General features: G+C 42.4%; 1 protein-coding gene across 1 annotated transcript in view; it reads left to right on the top strand.

Moving 5' to 3' along the window:
• The window catches only part of LOC307249482 (CUB and sushi domain-containing protein 1-like), a gene marked incomplete at both ends in the record, with an annotated part of 421,303 nt that overhangs the window by 132,494 nt on the left and 268,308 nt on the right, over positions 1–20,501 (top strand). The window contains one exon of the mRNA XM_080026212.1: positions 9,123–9,235. Within this exon, the coding sequence (XP_079882338.1) occupies positions 9,123–9,235 (113 nt within the window). The remainder of the gene's footprint in view (positions 1–9,122; positions 9,236–20,501) is intronic.

Genomic DNA, 20,501 nt, shown 5'->3' with positions numbered 1-20,501 from the left:
TCGTTGTAGGCACGATAACAAACTCATCAGCAACAGCACAGCGAATACAGCTCGGTGATCCGCCATTGTTGTTGTTGTTTTCCAACTGGCGCATATGGACCTACAAAGACGGCGCATGCCCATTTATCTCCAAACGCAATGCGCATGTGTGAGGGTGGAGCCGTGGCGTCAGCATTACCAGGGGAAATGGTTTCGGTGTTTACAAGAAACCAAAACCGTTGTGTTTTCCAAAAAATCCTCCCTGGGAGGTGATCTCAAAAACTTGCGGTTTCATGCCTGCGTTTGCTGTTTTCATGTACATGATATAGTGCAACCAGGAGGAATTTTTCCCGTCTGAGTGGTTTGTTGGATACGCTTTTGAGGAATCTACATTTCAGTTTACAATTAACCAACATGCAATATATTTCATTACACTTATAAGTCTGTACAAGATAATAACAATGTTTCCTATTGCATTAATAAGTATTCCAACATTTGAGTCCAAAGATATATCATATGCAAAATCTGCCACTACAGGACCAAAATGCCTTGTTAAAGTCAGAGGTCAGTGGAGGATAGGCAGACTGGTTCGAGATGATAGAAAGGCAACAGTAACTCAAATAACCACTTGTTACAAACAAGGTATGCAGAATACCATCCCTGAATGCACAATAAATCCAACTTTGAAGCAGATGGGCTACAGCAAGGAGACCCCACCGGGTGCCACTCCTGTCAGCTAAGAACAGGAAACTGAGGCTACAATTCACACAGGCTCACCAAAATTGGACAATAGAAGATTGGAAAATGCCTGGTCTGATGAGTCTCGATTTCAGTTGCGACATTCAGATGGAAGGTTCAGAATTTGGCATAAACAACATGAAAGTATGGATTCATCCTGCCGTGCACCATCAACCATGCCACGCTCAAAGTCCCTTAAATCTCCTTTCTTCCCCATTCTAATGCTCGGTTTGACTTCAGCACATTGTCTTGACCACGTCTAGATGCCTTAATGCATTGATTTTCTGCCATTGTGATTGCCTGATTAGCTATTTGTTTTTATAAGGCATTGAGCAGGTATACCTGATAAAGTGGCCAGTGATAAAGTGGCCATATATATATATATATATATATATACACACACACACACACACTTTATATATATTATCACAATGACTAGGTACTGTACGCTTCTGTTTTGCACCTGAACACATCCAACACAAACAGGCCTCTGTAGACAGACAGCTTGAACAATGCTCTGGGGGTTTCCTAGTTTAAATGTAAGGGGTTTGCACCGTGGTTGTTGTTTGAGAACACCAGGGAATCAGCATGGTTCTTACCTTCTTATCGTACAAATCAAATGCCACCACCTTCAGACGTGCCCTTGAGCAAGGCACTCACCTCATCACTGCAGCAGTGCTGCGAGGTAGATCTGTGTGATTCAGCGTGCACCTCCTACTAGCTGTGTTTCCCCCTGTTTGTGTGCTTGTGTGTGTGCCATGTGTGAATGAGTTTGTGTATCTCACTGGGTAGACACTCCCTGAGGCAAAATAACGGTAATGCCTGTTCAGAATAAGTTCTGATTTGTGTGTCTGTCTCTTTATTTGTCAACATGAAGTGTACTCAAACCTGTAATATAATCTATCTAAATATATTCTTCATCTTCTCTTGTCTTTGCATCTCTTCCACAAACAAAAACATCTTTGACATTTCAATAATACTTCTTAAGATAGTCTTTGAAAGGGTTCTTAAGTGAGCTTAAGGCCTAGCTTTTGGTATACTGGCATAATTGTTCCACGGCCAGGGGTGTTCAACTAAGCCAGAAAACTAATTATCCATACATACAACATATATTTTTAAAAGTGGTGCACATTATACAGTAAGTGGTTGAATAATAACACATTCACCACAGTTTTTGTTTTGTTTTTATATTGTCATTGTTGGGTTTAAATATTCTATCTGCAAAACAGCCTTGTGATGTTACTGACCCATGCATTTGCAAAAAAAACATCCATCGGGACTTACAGATAAAGTTACAAGGAATCCAAATTTCTCCAGTGATATGTATTCGGGGTCAAATAAATAAACTAAACAAGGGAAAAATATCCATCTTTCCTAAGGCCATTCTTTTTTACTTCAGCAGCACAAAAAGGGAAAATAACCTCTGTCTTTTTTTAACTTTTTTTTTGTTAGTGTACTTCTATCTGGCTTCACACATTTCCAAATTTGTACGACCATGGTCTACATTTGTAGAGAAAACACTGCTTACTCACACATAATATGTCCAACTTTACATAACAACACTGTCACATGTTAATGGTAAACAAAAAATCTTCCCAAACTAACATTTGAGTTGGTCATTCTTCTCAGTGTTTTCAGGGTCCATTTCTCTCTCAGTCTTTGTGTTATCCACATCAAACTTCTGGTCTATCTATTTTCTCCGAGCTGTGTTGTGTCACTGATAAACTAGTGTTCCAGCAGATGGACTGAAAAGATGGATTACACTCCCAAAATGACAGGTTGGAACAAATAGTTTCAGCCAGGGACATATATCCACTGTGCGAGTGTAAGGTGTATTTAGTGTTGAGCTAGAAAAAAGACAAAAAACTATCTTCAAGATGGAAAATAGTATTATTTGTTTAATGTGTTTAAATTGGTGTTGACTCTGGTTTGTGTATTCTAGATGTCAGAACCAGTAGATATCTTAAAAACCAGAGACATACATTTCTGCTCTGAGTAAAAAAATAAATAAAAGAATTGTTGAAGTATTCCCATCACTTGCTGTCACTTTAGTCATGGCAATCTTACATACAGCTTTACCTAGATGTGTTGGCTGTCCCTTTTCATTTAGTTTAAATCTAAAATGCTGCCAAACCACATCACTTGCATTATTTTGAGTGAATGCCAAGTAACACTGATGCTATTTTACAATACGACTTGTTACTTTACAACCATCCGATTTAAACCATATCATAGCAAGAGTAGGTGAACATCAGGCATGCCGACAGTTTGATAGAGTGGCAGGTAGAGCGAGAGATATGTTGGTAAACAGGCACATACTGTACAAATATGGGCAGTCAGACAGATGGAGAAATTAGGCAGATCAGGCAATATGGCTGTTTGGTAGGTTGACCGTAAAGACCGGCTGGCTGGAATCACTGATTGGCTTCTTTTTTTTTTATATATACTTTTTGGCATTTTTATGCTTTTATTGATAGTGTAGAGACAGAGTTGAAATGGGGCAGAGAGGGGAGTGACATGCAGAGAACGACCGCGGGCTGGAATCGAACCCGGGTCCGCTGCTGACCGAGGCCCATGGGGGGGACACCCTACCAACTGAGCTAAGGGCGCCCCCACTGATTGGCTTTCTGATTACATGAGCTGGGTGACTGGTTGTAACATTTGACCAATACAACTGAAATAAATATTGGAGGGATAGTCCAAACCCGCCTACTTATTTTGCAATAAATGTCACAGCTGTTAGGATCAGTGTGCTGGCCTGATTGGGAGGTAAAGTGAGATGGAAAGGAGCCGAGTTAGAGTGAAGAGACAGAGAGAGAATAGAGAGAAATCATGTTGGTCCATCAATACAGTTACTGCTAGACGATTACTGCTCATTACCTGACTGACTGATTGACAGGGGTCTGTGTGTGTGTCTGTGTCTGTGAATTATTTCCAGTTAGCCTGCCAGTCAATCCTTCTTTTGAGCTAAAACACTTTAGTCCCAAAAATCTTTACCAAATTATAGCACCTCGCTAACAGTACATTTGTACTGCTTACGATGCATTCTTATATTTTAATATGTGTGTATATGGAATGTTTTTCTAATCAATAACATTTGTTTGAGCTTAGTATTCATCAATACCACGGCTTCTTAAAAGCCTTTCACAAACAGTTTCCCTGCTGCATTTTCCATAATGGCCAGTATCTCTTTAATCAATAGGAATCCCATCCTTACCGGACAACCCTTTTTCTAAATCTCTGATCAATGTCAAAATTTAACCTTGGTCCGAACAAAAAAACGCCCTTGAGGGTTCTTGTGCCCATAGAATCAAAAATGAAGGAACAAAACCTGCTCCCAGAAATGAGTTATATTCCCATTTAACTTCACTGCTCACTTTTTATTTGTTGAGTGGTCAAATGTTCATGTGTGAATGCAGCTGCTTTCCCCTTTGGGCTACCAAGGTGATTTAAAATAGCCTATGAACTAGTAGTTCTCTTTCTGGTCGAGAAAGATAGAAGGTGAGCCAAAAAAAATACAGGACAAAGCCTGAAAAAGTCACACTACCAACAAAGCTAATTTCAATTACATGCATGCAATCCACATAACCTTAATATGACACAAGATAGTCTGTATAAGGACCCATGGTGACACCCACGTCACACACACTTTGAATGTCCTAACATTTTCCTCATACAGGTTTACACTAGATTTTTACTAATTAAGTCCCTAAGAGACATATACTCAACAGTCATGTGACTGTGACAGGAAGTGACTTCCCAACAATTGCAGTGTAACAGGTGCACACCATTGGAGAAATTGGCAATTTTAAAAGCTTGTTTTTTGTTACTAAAAGTGAGTTAAAACCCATTTAACAATTATAATGTTAAGGTGTCCTGTATTACATCTAACCTAGTCTGACCATATTTCATGAACAAATGTATATAGAACAAGTTAGGAAAATATCGCTGTGATGTATACGTCACATCGGGCCGTTAGCCTTAAAATAGTAATGGAAATCCTGATGTGACATATTTGTCACAATAACATAAATTGTAATAAGCTTATCAATTAGTGTTTCATTTATTTTGAATTACTATACGTTATTTTGATAAATGCAAAGTACATTTAAACATATTTAAACAAAAAATAATAACAACACACTCTAATAGTAGTGTTCCAAAAAAAAGTTCGGATAATATTTAGGATTAAAAATAAATAAATAAGAAAACATTAGAAATGTGTTCTATGTGGTCCACATAGTCTGTGTTATACCCCTCATATTTTTCCTATAAGTAGAAATGGGTCTCGGTTCTCATGGGATAAGGAAGGTAAAATAAGCAAATGGTGAGAGTAGAACATAAAACATTAATTTTACCCTTGTTATATCGCATTGCTATTGTGTTGCTTGGTCAATAATTTTAAATGTATCCATATAAATAAATAACAGAAATAGCAGAGAATAATTTAGCTAGCATTACCTGTATTTGAAGGGATCGGTGCACCAGAAATGAATATTAGTGAAATACTATATCACCTTATATATTCTGTCCTTAGAAAAATAAAGCATTTTTTTTTATTTAGGTGGAAGGTTTTGAACCCAACAGCATGGCAGAGAGAAGGTCGGTTTCATTAAATTAACTACTTCATTTAGAGGCAGGCAGAGGTCAATAACAGGGAATCAGTCCAACCGGAGAATACTGTAGATCTGAAAAGGGAATCCCAAGCCAGGAATATCATGTGAGGGTCCAAGTACAGGCAGGTCGGGCAGCACAGCATGAGGATGGCTGGAAAGTTGGAATAGACACAAGAGTATTGTGACAAGACAACCTGGCAGGGTATGAGTGCAACTGAACCGGTATAAGTATTGAGAGGTACATTTCAAAATGAGTTGCTAGTGGGGGAATGGGAAGGGAAAGCTGGTTGCTGGGAATGAGTTGACCAGGACCAGGATGAGTATGTGTATGATTTGAAATGATAAGGAACCATCCTTTCTCTTCTTTGTCTCTTCTCTCTTTTCTTCTTGTCTTATCTCACCACACACCTCACTCTCCTCTCCATTCTTTCTTCTCATTTTCTTCTGTCTCCTGTATTCTCTCTATCTCTATCTTTCCAGGTGCTTATTTCATCCATTCTTGTCTGTCCTTTGTGTCCTTGCTTTGTGGCCAAAGAAATAATAATATAAAAATGTCCCCGTTCTGTGTTCACTCATCCTGTGTTGTTCAATGGTCTTACTCTTTTACAATCTTTTGTGCCTATTCACCTTTCTTTCTTGTACTCCTAACCTGTCTTTTTCTCTGCTTCTTTCCCACTGTCTCACTTTCATTGCCTCAATTTGTGTGTGTCACCCCAGCCCACCTCTCAGTTGACCTTTGAAATGATGTTAAAATTATATGAAATAATACAAAAAACAGACTCACTCTCAATCCTTGCTTCCATTATGTTAGCTCTTGAGTCTGTCTTTCTTTTCACTTTATTTCACTGACTTCTTTTGTTCCCTTTCATTAAGTCTCTCCTGCCCTTTCATTGTTTCACACTTTTGTGCCTGGTGAACCAAGGAAAATGAACTGTGTCCAAGTTTGTCCTACAATCTTTGTTCTTCTGATTTGGATATAACAAGAGCCATTTAAACTTTGCGCTTCAGTTTGCTCGCTTTAATGGACACACTTAATCATTTCCTGCTCTGCCTGAACAAAATGAAATGTAAATGGGAAATCATGCAATGCACAAATCAAAACAAATAACTATAGAAAAATATAATGAAGCCCAAAGTAAATCAATTGAATTAAATCATTTCTAGTATAGTATATATAGCAGGAACATACATTTAGCTGATGCGGCCTACCCTTCAGCCAGGTTCTGCAGCTCTTCCTGGGGAATAACCAAGGTATCTCCAGGACACATGAAAGTACGATCTAGGTTTGCCCAAAGGTTTCTCCTATAGGCCTTTCACACCAAAAAGAACCATGAGCCAGTTCCAGGCTGGTGCTGGGGTCAGTTCAAAACTGGTTACAGCCTTATCCCAGTTATGAACCGGTTGGTTTCACATCGACCGGATGGAGCCGGCAAGAGAGCAACGTCATGACGTCACTGTAAACGTGTGTGTACGTCGCCCGACGCCGCTGCTCTTGTGGCTAACGCTAAAGCTACCGCTAGCTTTAAGCACAACAACAGCGGCGAATACGTCTTATTTTTACACGTGTTGGCTCTCGCTTTGCTTTCCTAACCAAACAGGACCCATACAGCGTATTCTCGCCGGTCAATTTGATCGCTACGTTCGGTAATTATGTTATGTTTACGTCTCGTTGTAGCGGTGTTTTTAAATATGGCGGGCATGAGGTTTGAGTTGGTCTGGTTGGTCAGGATAATCCCTCCCCCAGCCGCTGGCGCAAGCAGTTCTTATCTCAAACCCTGCTCAATCCTGGTGTTTGAGTTGAACCGGTTTTTACAGCCCGGAGCAGGCTCTCTGGCGGTGTGAAACCAAAACGCTGTCTCTAGCTCCGAACTAGCACAGAACTAGCGCCGATTTTGCGGCGGTGTGAAAGGCCTACTAGTCAACCTCCATTGACTCTTTAATAAGAAGAATAAGTGGTTTTACTCCGAGCTGCTTCTAAATATCTGATCCCCTCACTCCTATCCTTAAGAGTGAGCACAGACATTCACTGAAGTTATATTGGCCTATTGTATGTTCCCTCGCCCTCGCTCTAACTGGATACTTGAAGCCCTTTATTTGGGGCACCATCTCAACCCAGACGGGGAAATCTAAAGCATCAAGCATCTCACCATGGCCTCAGATTTGGCAGTGCTTATCCTCATACAACCATTCAGCCTCAGCTGCCAACCAGCCCAGTGTGTGTTTGAACCCATGGAGGTTTGATAAAGGGAAAAACAGCAGCATCAATTTGCAAATGATCACCAAAACATTCTCCCAATTAAAAATACAAACTAAAAGGTGACAGAGCACAGAGTACAACCTTGGTAGAGACCATGGACATATAAAGAAAGGAAGAGACCAACATGCACACAAACAACTCATTTCCACATTGTTATTGTAGTTGTTGTTTGTGTATCTATTTGGAGAAAAAAAACACTATTACAAGCTGCTCATTCAGTCTTCCACAAGCAATTCATTTTATTTAGTAAAACAACACTTGATGTATGATTTTTAGCGTTCGCGCAACTGAAGATAATGACCATTTTAGTTTGCTGTGTCGAAGGGTGCGAAAGAAATATGCACAAACGGTTTGTATAGGCGTCTTGGTGTTTTTATTGTCTCTCAGAACTTATACGGAACTCCAATAAGGATTGAGACATGCATCCACTAGTAAATAGAGAGATTGGATGTCAAGACCCAAAGATACTTGAAGTGCGTCATCTGGGGCAGCAACAGGCTCTGTGTTTATTCTCATCTTAACGACATACCTACGGCTGCAATCCCAACCTAGTGAGTCATTATTTGTGTTATCCTTATTTGTGCTGTCTGATAACACAAGTAGAACTGAATCATCTGAAATAGCACATCATTCGGCCCCTGAGGACAACAAACTGGACAATGGCCACGTTTTGACTGCAGGAGACAGGGCACAGCTCTGGCACATCTGTGTATACTGCATTGTTATATGATTGTATCAAATATGCTAAGTTTAGTTATTAAGATAACCTGGCGTGACCTTAAAATGATTTGATTCTATTCCAGCACTTCCAGTCATACGTATGTCAGAAATTATTTTAAAAAGTAAATGTTTCTTCACTATATAAATATGTTTTATCTATGTATTATTTTGGCATGATTATAAAGAAAAAATACACACTTTCTATTTTCATTCTATTCCAGCTCTCTATATTTTCTTCCCTAAATGATTTAACCATCACCTCTCAATTAAGTTGGATTGGTCTGTTTCAGTACATCCTCTAGTGTTATCAAGAGTTAACTTTGCCATATCAGAGCCACACAACACATGCCATGTTATTTCTATTGTAGTGTGTAATATGCATGCTGTGTAATTTTATATGCTGGACTCATGACATGATTTGTTGTCCCTGAATAGTACATCTTGCTAATGTAGCTCTGTGATGGAAGTGATGGGAAAGTCACTCCATTTGCTCTTCTCCTCCATCAATAACTTAGCTAATCTGAGAGTAGCACACAGTCTGGAAAACACACCCGAGGAGGTCTTGGAGGGTCCTGATCTCAGGCCAGCAGGGGTCTTCATGGCTTGAGGGCTCAGGCCACTACATCAACAGGATCAACACTGACTGAACACAATTGTATTTTTTTCTGTCCCTTACTTATTTATTTTTTTCTTCTGTATTTTAGGTTTTCAGTATTGAAGTTCCTTATCGTTTGCTGGCAGAAGTCGACGGCAAATTGTCATGCTGCGTTTCAAAGATGTTGTTTTTCTAACATTTTCTTTCTATTTTTCAGGTTGTCAGGATTCATGCTGCCCTCCCCGCTAGTCAGCAGTGGATCTATATTGGCCTTGTGGTTCACCACAGACTTTGCCGTCAGTGCACAGGGCTTTAAAGCTGTATACGAAGGTAAGACAATGCGTGAGTGTGCATAGGGATGTTGAATGCTGGTCATGATATGCAATAACGAGCAGACATTTCTCCTGCAAAGTGATTGAACAGTAAGCTTTAACGAACAAGTACCGCAGTATGCTACTGGAAATTAAGATAATACTGGTAATAACTAACTGGGCAAAAAGTATTCACAACAAGTGTTGTATTCAGAAATATTATTTTCTTCATTGGAGAGTATCCAAATGCAATGAGTGTCGCAGATGCTTGGCGTGACTTCAATGGCATGGGTGGAGTTGATGGCAATGTTCCATTCTTTGGATGCAGATGCTGTTAGATTAGATTGGAAGATGATTCATGACATTCATTTTATTATTGCCTAACTTTTTAAGTCAGCGTTGTTGGTTAATATGAATAAGATGGTGCTTGTTTGGGATCAGAAATGAGAAAGAAGTTAGTTTTTAATGGACTGAATGTGTAGCACAGAAAAAAAACAGACGGAACTCTGTGACTGATTAGAATTTGTTAAACAAGCAGTGAATACTGTACATGCAGAAACTTTTCCTTGACACAACTGTATGGTTGATACCTACTCTGTATTTATTAAAATGACTGTTCATGTTAAAGCGGCAACGAGTAACATTTATATATCTTTTAAACAGCCTCATGTTTCCTCTCATAATCATAAATTACCTTTAACAGCAAACGAGACCATCAGTGCAAAGAAAGACGTTTTTATATAGTTTTTATTACTGCATTTGATCTGGTCGTACACCCAGTCCGATTTTCGGTTCACGCGTGCATGCTCTATGGTCACATATCCGTATTGGTCGCAGATTTCAGTGTGGCGCAGGAACGTGAATTGAGAAGCCTATGGCTCCAGGTGAGGGAAGGGGAGCGGGAGCCTCGTTTGAGACAGTTGTTTGTAGTCATAATGACTGATAACGGGGCTGAACCATCAAAGAAAAAAAAGAAAATGCAATGAAGAAAAGCTAAACGGGAGAGTGATAGGCGGGCGGGAGGGCGTTGCCAAGCAACGTACATACACAATTTCACGGAGCGAACCTAGACTGCAGTATTTACTCCTAAATGAATGAGCGGTAGCCTACTAAAACACAGTTTACTTTGCCTCACCAGCATCATCAGATGACCATTATTCATCTGAAATAGTCATTATTTACAACAACATAAACACATTACCTCATCGTGATCCATAGACTACTAACTAACTGCCATCTCACGGACACGGACTCGTTCAGCTCCGTGAGAGGTGACAATGCATCAACTCATTGCAATCAGGTGTGTTTAGCACTTACTGGCATTAGTTGAAGCTGTGTCACTAACCACTCTCTGGAAGCCGAAAAGAGTCCGGTGCCCTCACACTTTCAACACGCGGACACGCACCATATTGCTTCCTGATTATTTGAATCTTGGACTCCCAGCACGAGCTAGAAAACAGCTGGCGTCGTAAAAATACTACCGCTTTTGTTCAAAGGTGTCGCCAACGTGCCGACTTACTCGTAGTAGCTTTAATAGTTCTGTGCGGGCGACTCTTGGTTCCCAGCCCAGAGCTGTTGTCTTGGTCATTCAGTAATGTATACACTGTATATGGATGCATTCTCCATAGTCATGCATTTATTTATCTATTTTCTTATTTTTGAGAGGTTAATGTACACTTCAGAGTTGAAGGTCTTTGTATTTTTCATTTGCACAGCAATTTCTGAAGCAGTGGTTGGCAGTGAAACTCTGAGTTCTCAGGCTCACTCCAACAAGCTAAACTACACATACATGAAAAATTGATTCTAAGACGTTGATATTGCAAGTACAAATACAAGAAAAATATATTTATGTAAAATAAAGAAAAATAAAATACGATATAACACAACACTCTAAACTGTAATAGACTACTATGGTATTCATACTGTATGTATGAACGGGTAGTATGAATGCATTATGTACATGAGCAGATTTAAATAAAAAGCACATGTAAAACAGTTTGTAACTTTAAGTACACATAGTGAAATGTACATGCCATGTAAAGCGATGAGCTTGGAAGCTGAACAGTGCAGCAGTCTTATGGCCCATGGGATGAAACTATGTTCCTGAGTCTGGTGGTGGTGCGGTACCATCTGCCAGACAGCAGCAGACAGAACAGTTTGTTGCTGGGGTGAATAGGGTCTTTCATAATCCTGTTTGCCTTCCTCCTACACTGCTGGGTGTAAAGCTCCCCCATGGCTGGCAGCATCGTCCTGGTAATGTGCTGTGCAGTTTTCACCATCCTCTGTAGAGTTGTATGCTTCAAGGGTGTTAGTGACGCACCAAGCGGGGATGCAGCCAGTCAGGATACTCTCCATGGTGCACCTGTAGAAGATGCAGAGAATCATGGAGTATCCATGTTGAACCTCTGCAGCCTGCCAAGCTAAAAGAGCCGCTGTCTTGCTGTTATCTCAAACTACAGCTAGTAGTGGCATGGTCTGGAACCAGGCTATTGTGTTTTGAGTATTAGGGGGGGCGGGGGGGAAGCTGGGCTGGCCTGTTTTAATTTCTATAAACCAATCAGATTCGTCATGGGCGACACTAAGCCAAGGAAGCGGCAAAGTGTCCTTTCAAAATAGTGCAATTTGGTGCCGACCATAGACCTATTATAAAAGGCGCCGAACGACAGCATTAATGATACAGCAACATTATGAGCTGGATACTATCAAACCGTATTAAACACATGCATACTTTCTGTTGTATACCATTCTGAGCAGAGAATAAACGGTAGGCTATGGGAAGGGGAAGAGTTTGACGTGAGTGCTATACTAGTTGTCTTTATCCGGTTAGCAAGACTAGGTCCAAAGTGATGTGAAACAAGAGGAACCTTAAGCTTATGACTCTCAGGACAGTCCTTCCATCGAAGATGCTGGTGGCATATCCTCTCACTGTCGCTCCAAAATCAGCTCCTTTTGTTTTCCTGACCTTGACATGGATTCACTTCTGTGCTTGATGCAGTGACTTTGTGGCTGCGTGTTGTTTCGCTGTGTGTGTAATGGACAAGACATATAAGACCCCATGTCAGTGTGCCTGTTGGGATGTGACACAAGTGCTTATCCTGACCTTTTTAAGTTTAACACACACACACACACACACACACACACACACACACACACACACACACACACACACACACACGTAACAGTTCATTTCATTTATGAATCATGAACTCTAAATATCAAAGTGTGTGTGATTGTGCGCACACACACACACACACACACAGAGGTGTGAGTGGTTTGTGTGTGCACACACACACACACACACACACACACACACACACACACACACACAGAGGTGTGAGTGGTTTGTGTGTGTTTCACCTTTATCTGACTCTTTCTGTGTATACTGCAGTTGTTCAAATGATTGTGTATCTCAAATTAGAAACAAATGTATCACACACCATATCCTTTGGCGCATGTAATTGAATCTAACAATTATATGGAACACGTTGAGAATTCAGATACTAATCGGTTGCATATCTGTTATTGCCGGACAATTTCAGAGATAATTTGAGGGAGTGCAATTGACACAGCAACTTTAAAGATAACACTCAAATCCCCCTGTTGCCAACTCGAGGACTTTTTGGCTTGTTATAAGAAGAGCACATGACTGTCATCAGTTTGGATGATTCCAAAGCAGATGCAGCAACTGACAGTCATTTAGAAAGCTTGTCAGAATCTGCACAGTTATGCAGGCTGTATTGGGCTCGCTAGCCAAGCAAGCTAACTCTCCAATCAGCTAAACGTTTCCCAAAAAACTCCACAGCGTGTTGAGGATTACTCATGTAGTTTAATGGTAATTTCGTGAAACTGTAAAGACAGTACAAACATAAGGCAGGTATTAATAAAGCTAAACAGTAAGCATACAACGGTAAATCTATAATCCAACACTTGGAAAATAAAGATAATACTTACAGACGTTGCTTTAACAAACAAGAAGATGAAGAACTAAATCTTAATGGAAGAGCTGATCAAACTGTTGTTCCTGCATGCTCTCTCTACGTGAATAACGTGCTTGTGACTTCCGGTCACCTAACTAGCAGCCCCTCCCTTAGAGCATTCCCTCTTAAAGGTACAGACACATATGCCACACACGATAAGAAAAACATACACTTTCAATGCCAGGGGCAGAACACTCCCCGCTTGGGGTCTTACAAGACTCCACATTAATTAACAGAATCAGTCTTTGTAGACAGAAGCAGAACAACTTCTGTAACAGGGCGAAGGAAAGTCTTCTTGGTTCCACCTTTGATGACTTCCACTTCGACTTTCCGAACCAGTCCATCTTCTCCTGGAAAGGTCTTGGTGAGGATGCCCATGGGCCATTCATCTCTCGTTGCCTGACCTGGAATGGGGGACCCTTTGGTTATGCACTTTAGCTCTTCTGCATAACAGTGGTTCTGGACACTCCTCATGATGAACACTTTAGCTCTCGCCAGCTCTTCCTGTGTAGGACGACAGATGTGCCACCCTTGGCACTCACCTTGCACAGGGCGGGTGAAGGAGTGTGCTACATGGATCAGGTGTGCAACTGCTGTGACGAGAGTGCTGAACTTAGAGAAGCGTTCAAAGCGTTGAGGATGAACGATTCCTATGGCTGCGTGTGTGATACTTGTGGTCACCTGAGGACGTACTTCAGAGTCAGAGGAAGGATCGATGAGACCGTAGCTCTCTTCAGTTTCAGGCGTGGACAAGGATTCACTCTTGAGAAAGTCCGGCCCGGTGAGCCACGTTGTGCTGCGTAGGAGGGCTGGAGTAGCTGTTCTTGATCCAACGTCGGCTGGATTTAGGTCTGTACGGACGTACTTCCACTGGCCGAGACAGGGTGATTGACGGATACGTTGAACCCTGTTATGCACAAACACATAGAATCTCCTCGACTGGTTGTGGATGTATCCCAGGACCACCTTGCTATCTGTGTAGTATGTGATGTTGTTGAATGTGACATCCATCTCTTCAACTATCAACTCGGCTATCTCCACAGCAAGTACGGCAGCGCACAGTTCTAGCCTTGGGATAGTTAGGTCAGGCTGAGGCGCCAGCTTTGCCTTCCCAAAGACAAAGCCAACCTCGGGTTGGTTTCGGTGGCTGGTCACCTTAATGTAGGCCACAGCTGCGATGGCTTTCACAGATGCATCTGCAAAAACACAGAGTTCTCTTACTTGTGCACCTGCGGTAGAGAGCGACGTGTACGGACGAGGTATCTGGAGGTCCTGTAAGTCCTGAAGCGACTCTTTCCATCTTGTCCACTCAATCTCCATGTGTTTTGGGAGTGGTGAGTCCCAATCCTCTGCCTGCGTGGTGAGATCTCTGAGTATCAGCCTTCCGTGAACAGAGACGGGTGCAACGAACCCTAGGGGGTCATATAGACTGTTTACAGTTGACAGCACCCCTCTGCGAGTGAATGGCTTTTCGTCATTTTCAATCTGGAATGTAAAGGTGTCTGCTCGCATGTTCCAGGACAATCCAAGACTACGTTGGACTGGCAGATCATCGACAAAGAGATCCAAGTTGTTGACGTCTTTGGAGCGGTCTTGAGGTGGGAATGCATGAATGACTGCTGGTCGATTTGATGCAATCTTGTGTAACCTGAGGTTAGAGGCTGAAAGCATCTTCTGTGCTCGTCCAAGAACGCTGATGGCCTCTTCCTCAGTAGCGAACGACTTCAAAACATCGTCAACATAGAACTCACGTTCAATGAGTCTTCTTGCGTTACTGCCATACTCTGCCTCTGCTTCTTTGGCCGCTCTTCTCAAACCGTACACGGCCACAGCAGGAGAGGGACTGTTCCCAAAAAGGTGCACTCGCATCCGGTAGTCCACAACATTGCAGGTAGGATCATTGTCACGGTACCATAGAAAGCGTAGATAGTCCCTGTGGTCTTCCTTCACCACAAAGCAGTGGAACATGTGTTCGATGTCAGCCGTAATGGCTACTTGCTCCTTCCTGAACCTCATGAGTACGCCTAGCAGGCTGTTGTTCAGGTCAGGGCCGGTGAGCAGGACTTCATTGAGTGACACTCCTTCATGTGACGCACTGCTGTCGAAGACCACTCGGATCTTGTCCGGCTTTTTGGGATGGTACACGCCCAACGGGGGTAAGTACCAGCATTCTTTCCCTACTGTCAGGGGTGGAGCGATCTCTGCATGTCCTCTGCTAAGCATGTTCTGCATGAACTCTAGAAAGTGGGCCTTCATCTGCGGTCGTTTTTCTAGGGTGCGGCGGAGCGAGAGGAGGCGGTCATGCGCTTGTCTCCTGTTGTTGGGCAGCCGTTGTCTTGGCGATCGGAAAGGCAGAGGTCCGACCCAGCTTTTGGAGCTGTCTTGGTGGAACTCGGCATCCATGATGTGAAGGAACTCTAGATCCTCCATGGAAGGTGCAAGTCTGTGATCATCGGCAGTACGAGTGAAGATGGCTTGGCCTAAGCTGTCTTCTGCTAGCTTCCCTGAGCTGTATGTGAAGGTAGGTACTGGATGGTTTTGAAATGTAGGTGCTTGACTGAAGACCTCTTTCACTTTGATTTGGTTGTTGCATGGCTGTAGATGGGTAGCACGACCGTTCTCCAGGATGGATGTTTTATAGCTGTTCACCTGTGATGGTCTGTGTGCGCCTCCAAGGCAAACGTCGCCGATGACGACCCACCCTAGGTCCAGTCTTTGGGCAAAGGGTGCATTGCCTGGACCATTAATCTGATCCCTGACCTTGTGTAACCTCAGGATGTCTCTACCCAGAAGGAGGAGTACATTAGCATCAGGATCGAGAGGTGGTATTTCATCTGCAATGCGTTTCAGGTGAGTATGGTGGCGTGCTGCGTCCGGGGTAGGTATCTCAGCTCGATTATCAGGGACCTCGTTGCATTCGAGGAGCGTAGGTAGAGGAAAGCTAAGTTTCTTATCCAGTGACTCGATAGTGTAACCGAAGGCTCTTCTCCCCGCTGTCTCTTTAAGCCCTGCACATGTCTTGAGAGTGTATGCGTAGGAGCACCCAGAGATCTTAAAGACATCAAAGAACTCTGACCGTGCAAGGGAGCGGTTACTTTGCTCATCGAGTATTGCGTACATTTTCTTGGACTCCTGTTTGCGTCCAGTGGGGTACACGCTGACAAGGCAGATCTTAGCACAGGCTCTCGCACTTAATCCTTCGCCACACACTTGTGTGCACTTTGAAGTGACCTCCTGGGCCTCCGCTTTGTCCTCCTCCCCGCAATGCTCTGAAACGGGAGGGGACGACTTGGACTTCCAGGTTGCTGGTCCAGGGTGTAGTGCTGTCGTGTGGTTGGTGCTTTCACATTCCATACATTTGACATCTGCAGAGCAGTTCCTGGCGAGATGCTCTGTGGAAGAGCAACAGCGAAAGCAGATGTAGTGTTCTTTGAGTAGCTGTTTGCGTTCCTCTAAACTCTTTTCTCGAAAGCCTCTGCATCTCCCCAGGGGGTGGGGCTTTCCATGTAGGGGGCAGTGTTTGCTTGGGTCCGCTGGTTTGTTACCTACTCTTGACTCAGGCTTGTCCACTGAAGAGACTTGGGTCTTGTGAACATATACAGGCGCCTTTATAGGCCTCTCCCACTTGTCCTTTTTCTCTGCTGGAACCTGTGTGAAGAGGTTGAAGCTTGGGTCTGTACGAGCTTTAGCTTCTTTGCGAATGAAGTCTACAAACACAGAGAAAGGAGGGAAACTGACTAAATGGTCACGTTTGTATCGTGATCCAAAGTAGATCCACTTTTCCTGAATGTTGTGTGGGAGTTTCTCGATTATAGGATTGACTCCTCTTGAAGTGTCCAAGTATGCAAGGCCGGTGAAGTAGCTATCTTGTTTAGCTGCTTCTAGCTCTGACAACAGATCTGCTAGATCTCGAAGTCTCTGTGGATCCTTTGTTGTGATTTTGGGGAAGCTTTCCAGTTTACCAAAGAGGGCCTGTTCGACGGCCTCCGGGGCGCCGTATAGCTCGTCGAGCCGCTCCCATGCCATAGTCAATCCAGTAGGCAGATGTTTGATATTGACCGATTTAATCCGTTTAACCTGTTCTGCTGACTCTTTTCCGAGATGTTTGGTAAGAAGGTCGAGCTGTTCTCCAGCAGACAGGTCCAGGTTGTCAATAGCACTATGGAACGACGTCTTCCATGACCAGTAGTTCATTGGCTGTTCATCGTATACCGTAAGTCCTGATGTCACAAGACGGCTGCGGGCCAGATATTTAGCGAGGTCATTGGTGGTTTGAGAGTGGTCGCATCCAACTCCACAGGGCGTTCCATAGACAGGCTGATGTACAGGGGATGGCAAATGCTTATTTAGGCTATAATGTGGTGACGCTTTAATATGATGAGGGACTTGCGGTGTGTAGTCAGGTGTAGTCTCTCTATACTGGTGCACTTGAGATGCGTAGAATGACGTAGTTTTAACAGGAGTGGTGTCTTGGGCTTGGCTGATGCTTTGTGGGTTTGGTAATGTGGGATTGTTACCATTTATATTAGCTGGCAAATTAACTGCAGTCATACTGGCTTGCTCTGCCACGTAAGCAGCAGTACGCTCTTCTTTGCTTTTTTTTGATACTTTACTGGAAGCCTCACTGACCGTTTCGAAACCCTGTTCTCTCAAATCAGCCATCAGAGGATCAGCCTCTGCTATGGCAGCATATTTTTCTTTCTCTTCGTTTAATGCATCGAGAGTGGCGTTAATCCGTGCTTGCTCTACCTTTAATTCAATTTCCTTTTTTGAATGTGCCGCTCTAGCTTGCGCTGCTTCAGCTTTTGCTTTGGCCATGGCCACAGCCATAGACATTTTTGAGCTGGACGATGTACTGGAAGAGCGAGAGCTCACAGAATTATTATCTCCATTTTCTTTGTTTTTACCGTTAGCTGCTGACATAATGACGGTGAGTTTATAATACCAGCAACAGATATGAAGGCGTACAGGCTGTATGGATGTCTTTCCGTTAGCCGCTTAGCAATTTAGCTCCGTAGGATGCTTTACAGGCTGGGTGGATTTCTTTCCGTTAGCCGCTTAGCAATTTAGCTCTGTAAGATGGCTGTCTTCGACTATCTTGTTAGCTGTGTTGCCGTCTTTTCACTGTATTGGGCTCGCTAGCCAAGCAAGCTAACTCTCCAATCAGCTAAACGTTTCCCAAAAAACTCCACAGCGTGTTGAGGATTACTCATGTAGTTTAATGGTAATTTCGTGAAACTGTAAAGACAGTACAAACATAAGGCAGGTATTAATAAAGCTAAACAGTAAGCATACAACGGTAAATCTATAATCCAACACTTGGAAAATAAAGATAATACTTACAGACGTTGCTTTAACAAACAAGAAGATGAAGAACTAAATCTTAATGGAAGAGCTGATCAAACTGTTGTTCCTGCATGCTCTCTCTACGTGAATAACGTGCTTGTGACTTCCGGTCACCTAACTAGCAGCCCCTCCCTTAGAGCATTCCCTCTTAAAGGTACAGACACATATGCCACACACGTTAAGAACAACATACACTTTCAATGCCAGGGGCAGAACACAGGCTAAACTTTGTGTTCTCCCATCCAAGAAAAAAAGCGGGACCACTTGCGAGAATGTGTGAGGATCCTGAGTTGAATGTTTGATTTGAATGTCATTTCCTCGGTCTCCAGGTTGAGTGAAGCCATTTCGACTGTGCGAATGGTCTTTTATTGATCGTTTAACCTCTATTTCTGGTATGCTATGTAAAGCAGGAGACCTTACTCATATCTGTCATGCATTTCTAATGAGTGTATGTACTCTTCTCAAGAACTGATCATGAAAATACTTAAGTACAGATAGTTCAAAGGAGCTATTGAGCATTTTAAGCCCTCACAGTCTTGACAAGATGTGATCTCACACCACATGTGCAGCAGATGGATATTTGGATTCAGTCAAACACACACACACACACACACACACACACACACACACACACACACACACACACACACACACACACACACACACACACACACACATCTACATCTTTTTATTGTTCTTAGCAACCTGTCTCCCCTGCCTGTCTGCCAGCCCGTCTCTGTTAACACAGCCAGTTCAGTTAACAAATCCATTGTGTTCCATCCTTTCGTTAAAGGAACCCAAATTGAAGTATGAGTCTGAACACAAAGATTACTGATAAGACTTCAGTCGTCTTAGATAGAGATGGAGATTGAGCATAGGTCAAATAAGCTGTGAGTGGTGGAAAGCAAGGCCTTGCTGGTGATGAACAAAACATTTTTTTGCAAACCAGCTCTCTGGAAGACAAGATAACATCAATTAATTCCCCTGAAGGAGAGAGAGCGAGAGAGAGAGAGAGAGACACAGAGAGAGAGAAAGAGAAAGAGACACAGAGAGAGAGAGAGAGAGAGAGAAAGAGACAGAGAGAGAGAGACCACAGTAGTGATCAAAACATGTTATCCAGATGAACAAAAGGACATAACATCCCCATCAAATTAAAATCAGAGGAATTTGAATGGTTAATTCATCTTTTATTAGCAGTGATGTTGCTTTGATGGTACTTTGTATTCAGATGCAACATGCCCCTGAATGGAAGATCTCTCTCAATTGTGAAAATCATGAACATCATCTTTGGTTTTATGCAATCATTAGGAGTAGTGGTTTTGTTGGAAACAATATCGATTAGGGCACTGGGTTTAGTATCTTCTAGGAACCTCTCTCCACACTGTTGGTGTTTATCAAATGTAAACTATATGCCTTGGTTCACATTTCTGCTGGAGCTGTGAGATTTATGGTGTTTAGCAGTGATGATACCGAATGTCTAATGTTATAAATATTTAAACTCTTAGTCAAAGTTTGCCTTAGATGTGTTACAATTGTCACTTAGCAACAAAAAGCACTCCCAACACTTCCCCTGATCATTCCTTGCTGCCAGTGCCACCTATTAGAATAAAGCCTGTGGGTACAAGGTCTCACTTTATTTAGTGTTCCTTACGACTGAACTGAAACAAAGGAAAATTGTATGAACATGATGGGTTGAAATGTAGTTCTTTGGGCTTAGATTAATGTTTTGCAAGAACAATTTTTTCGTTTGAATCAGTTATTATGGCACGTTGGGAAACTTAGAATGGTGCAGCGTCAGGGTCCAAGGGTACAACATTATATCTAAGTTACAGAATAATTTTATTGCATAATACAATAAAAAAACTAAATGATAATGAATAGTAAAAGTATACCAACTGGTATATCTCATTTCATGTTAATGGGTAAATACAATTTGAGGCCAGGATGGCTGTCAGAAAGAAA

The sequence above is a fragment of the Ammodytes marinus genome (genome assembly GCF_949987685.1).
Source record: "Ammodytes marinus genome assembly, chromosome: 1".
NCBI classification, from domain to species: domain Eukaryota; kingdom Metazoa; phylum Chordata; class Actinopteri; order Uranoscopiformes; family Ammodytidae; genus Ammodytes; species Ammodytes marinus.
This window is presented reverse-complemented; position numbering and strand designations above follow the sequence as displayed.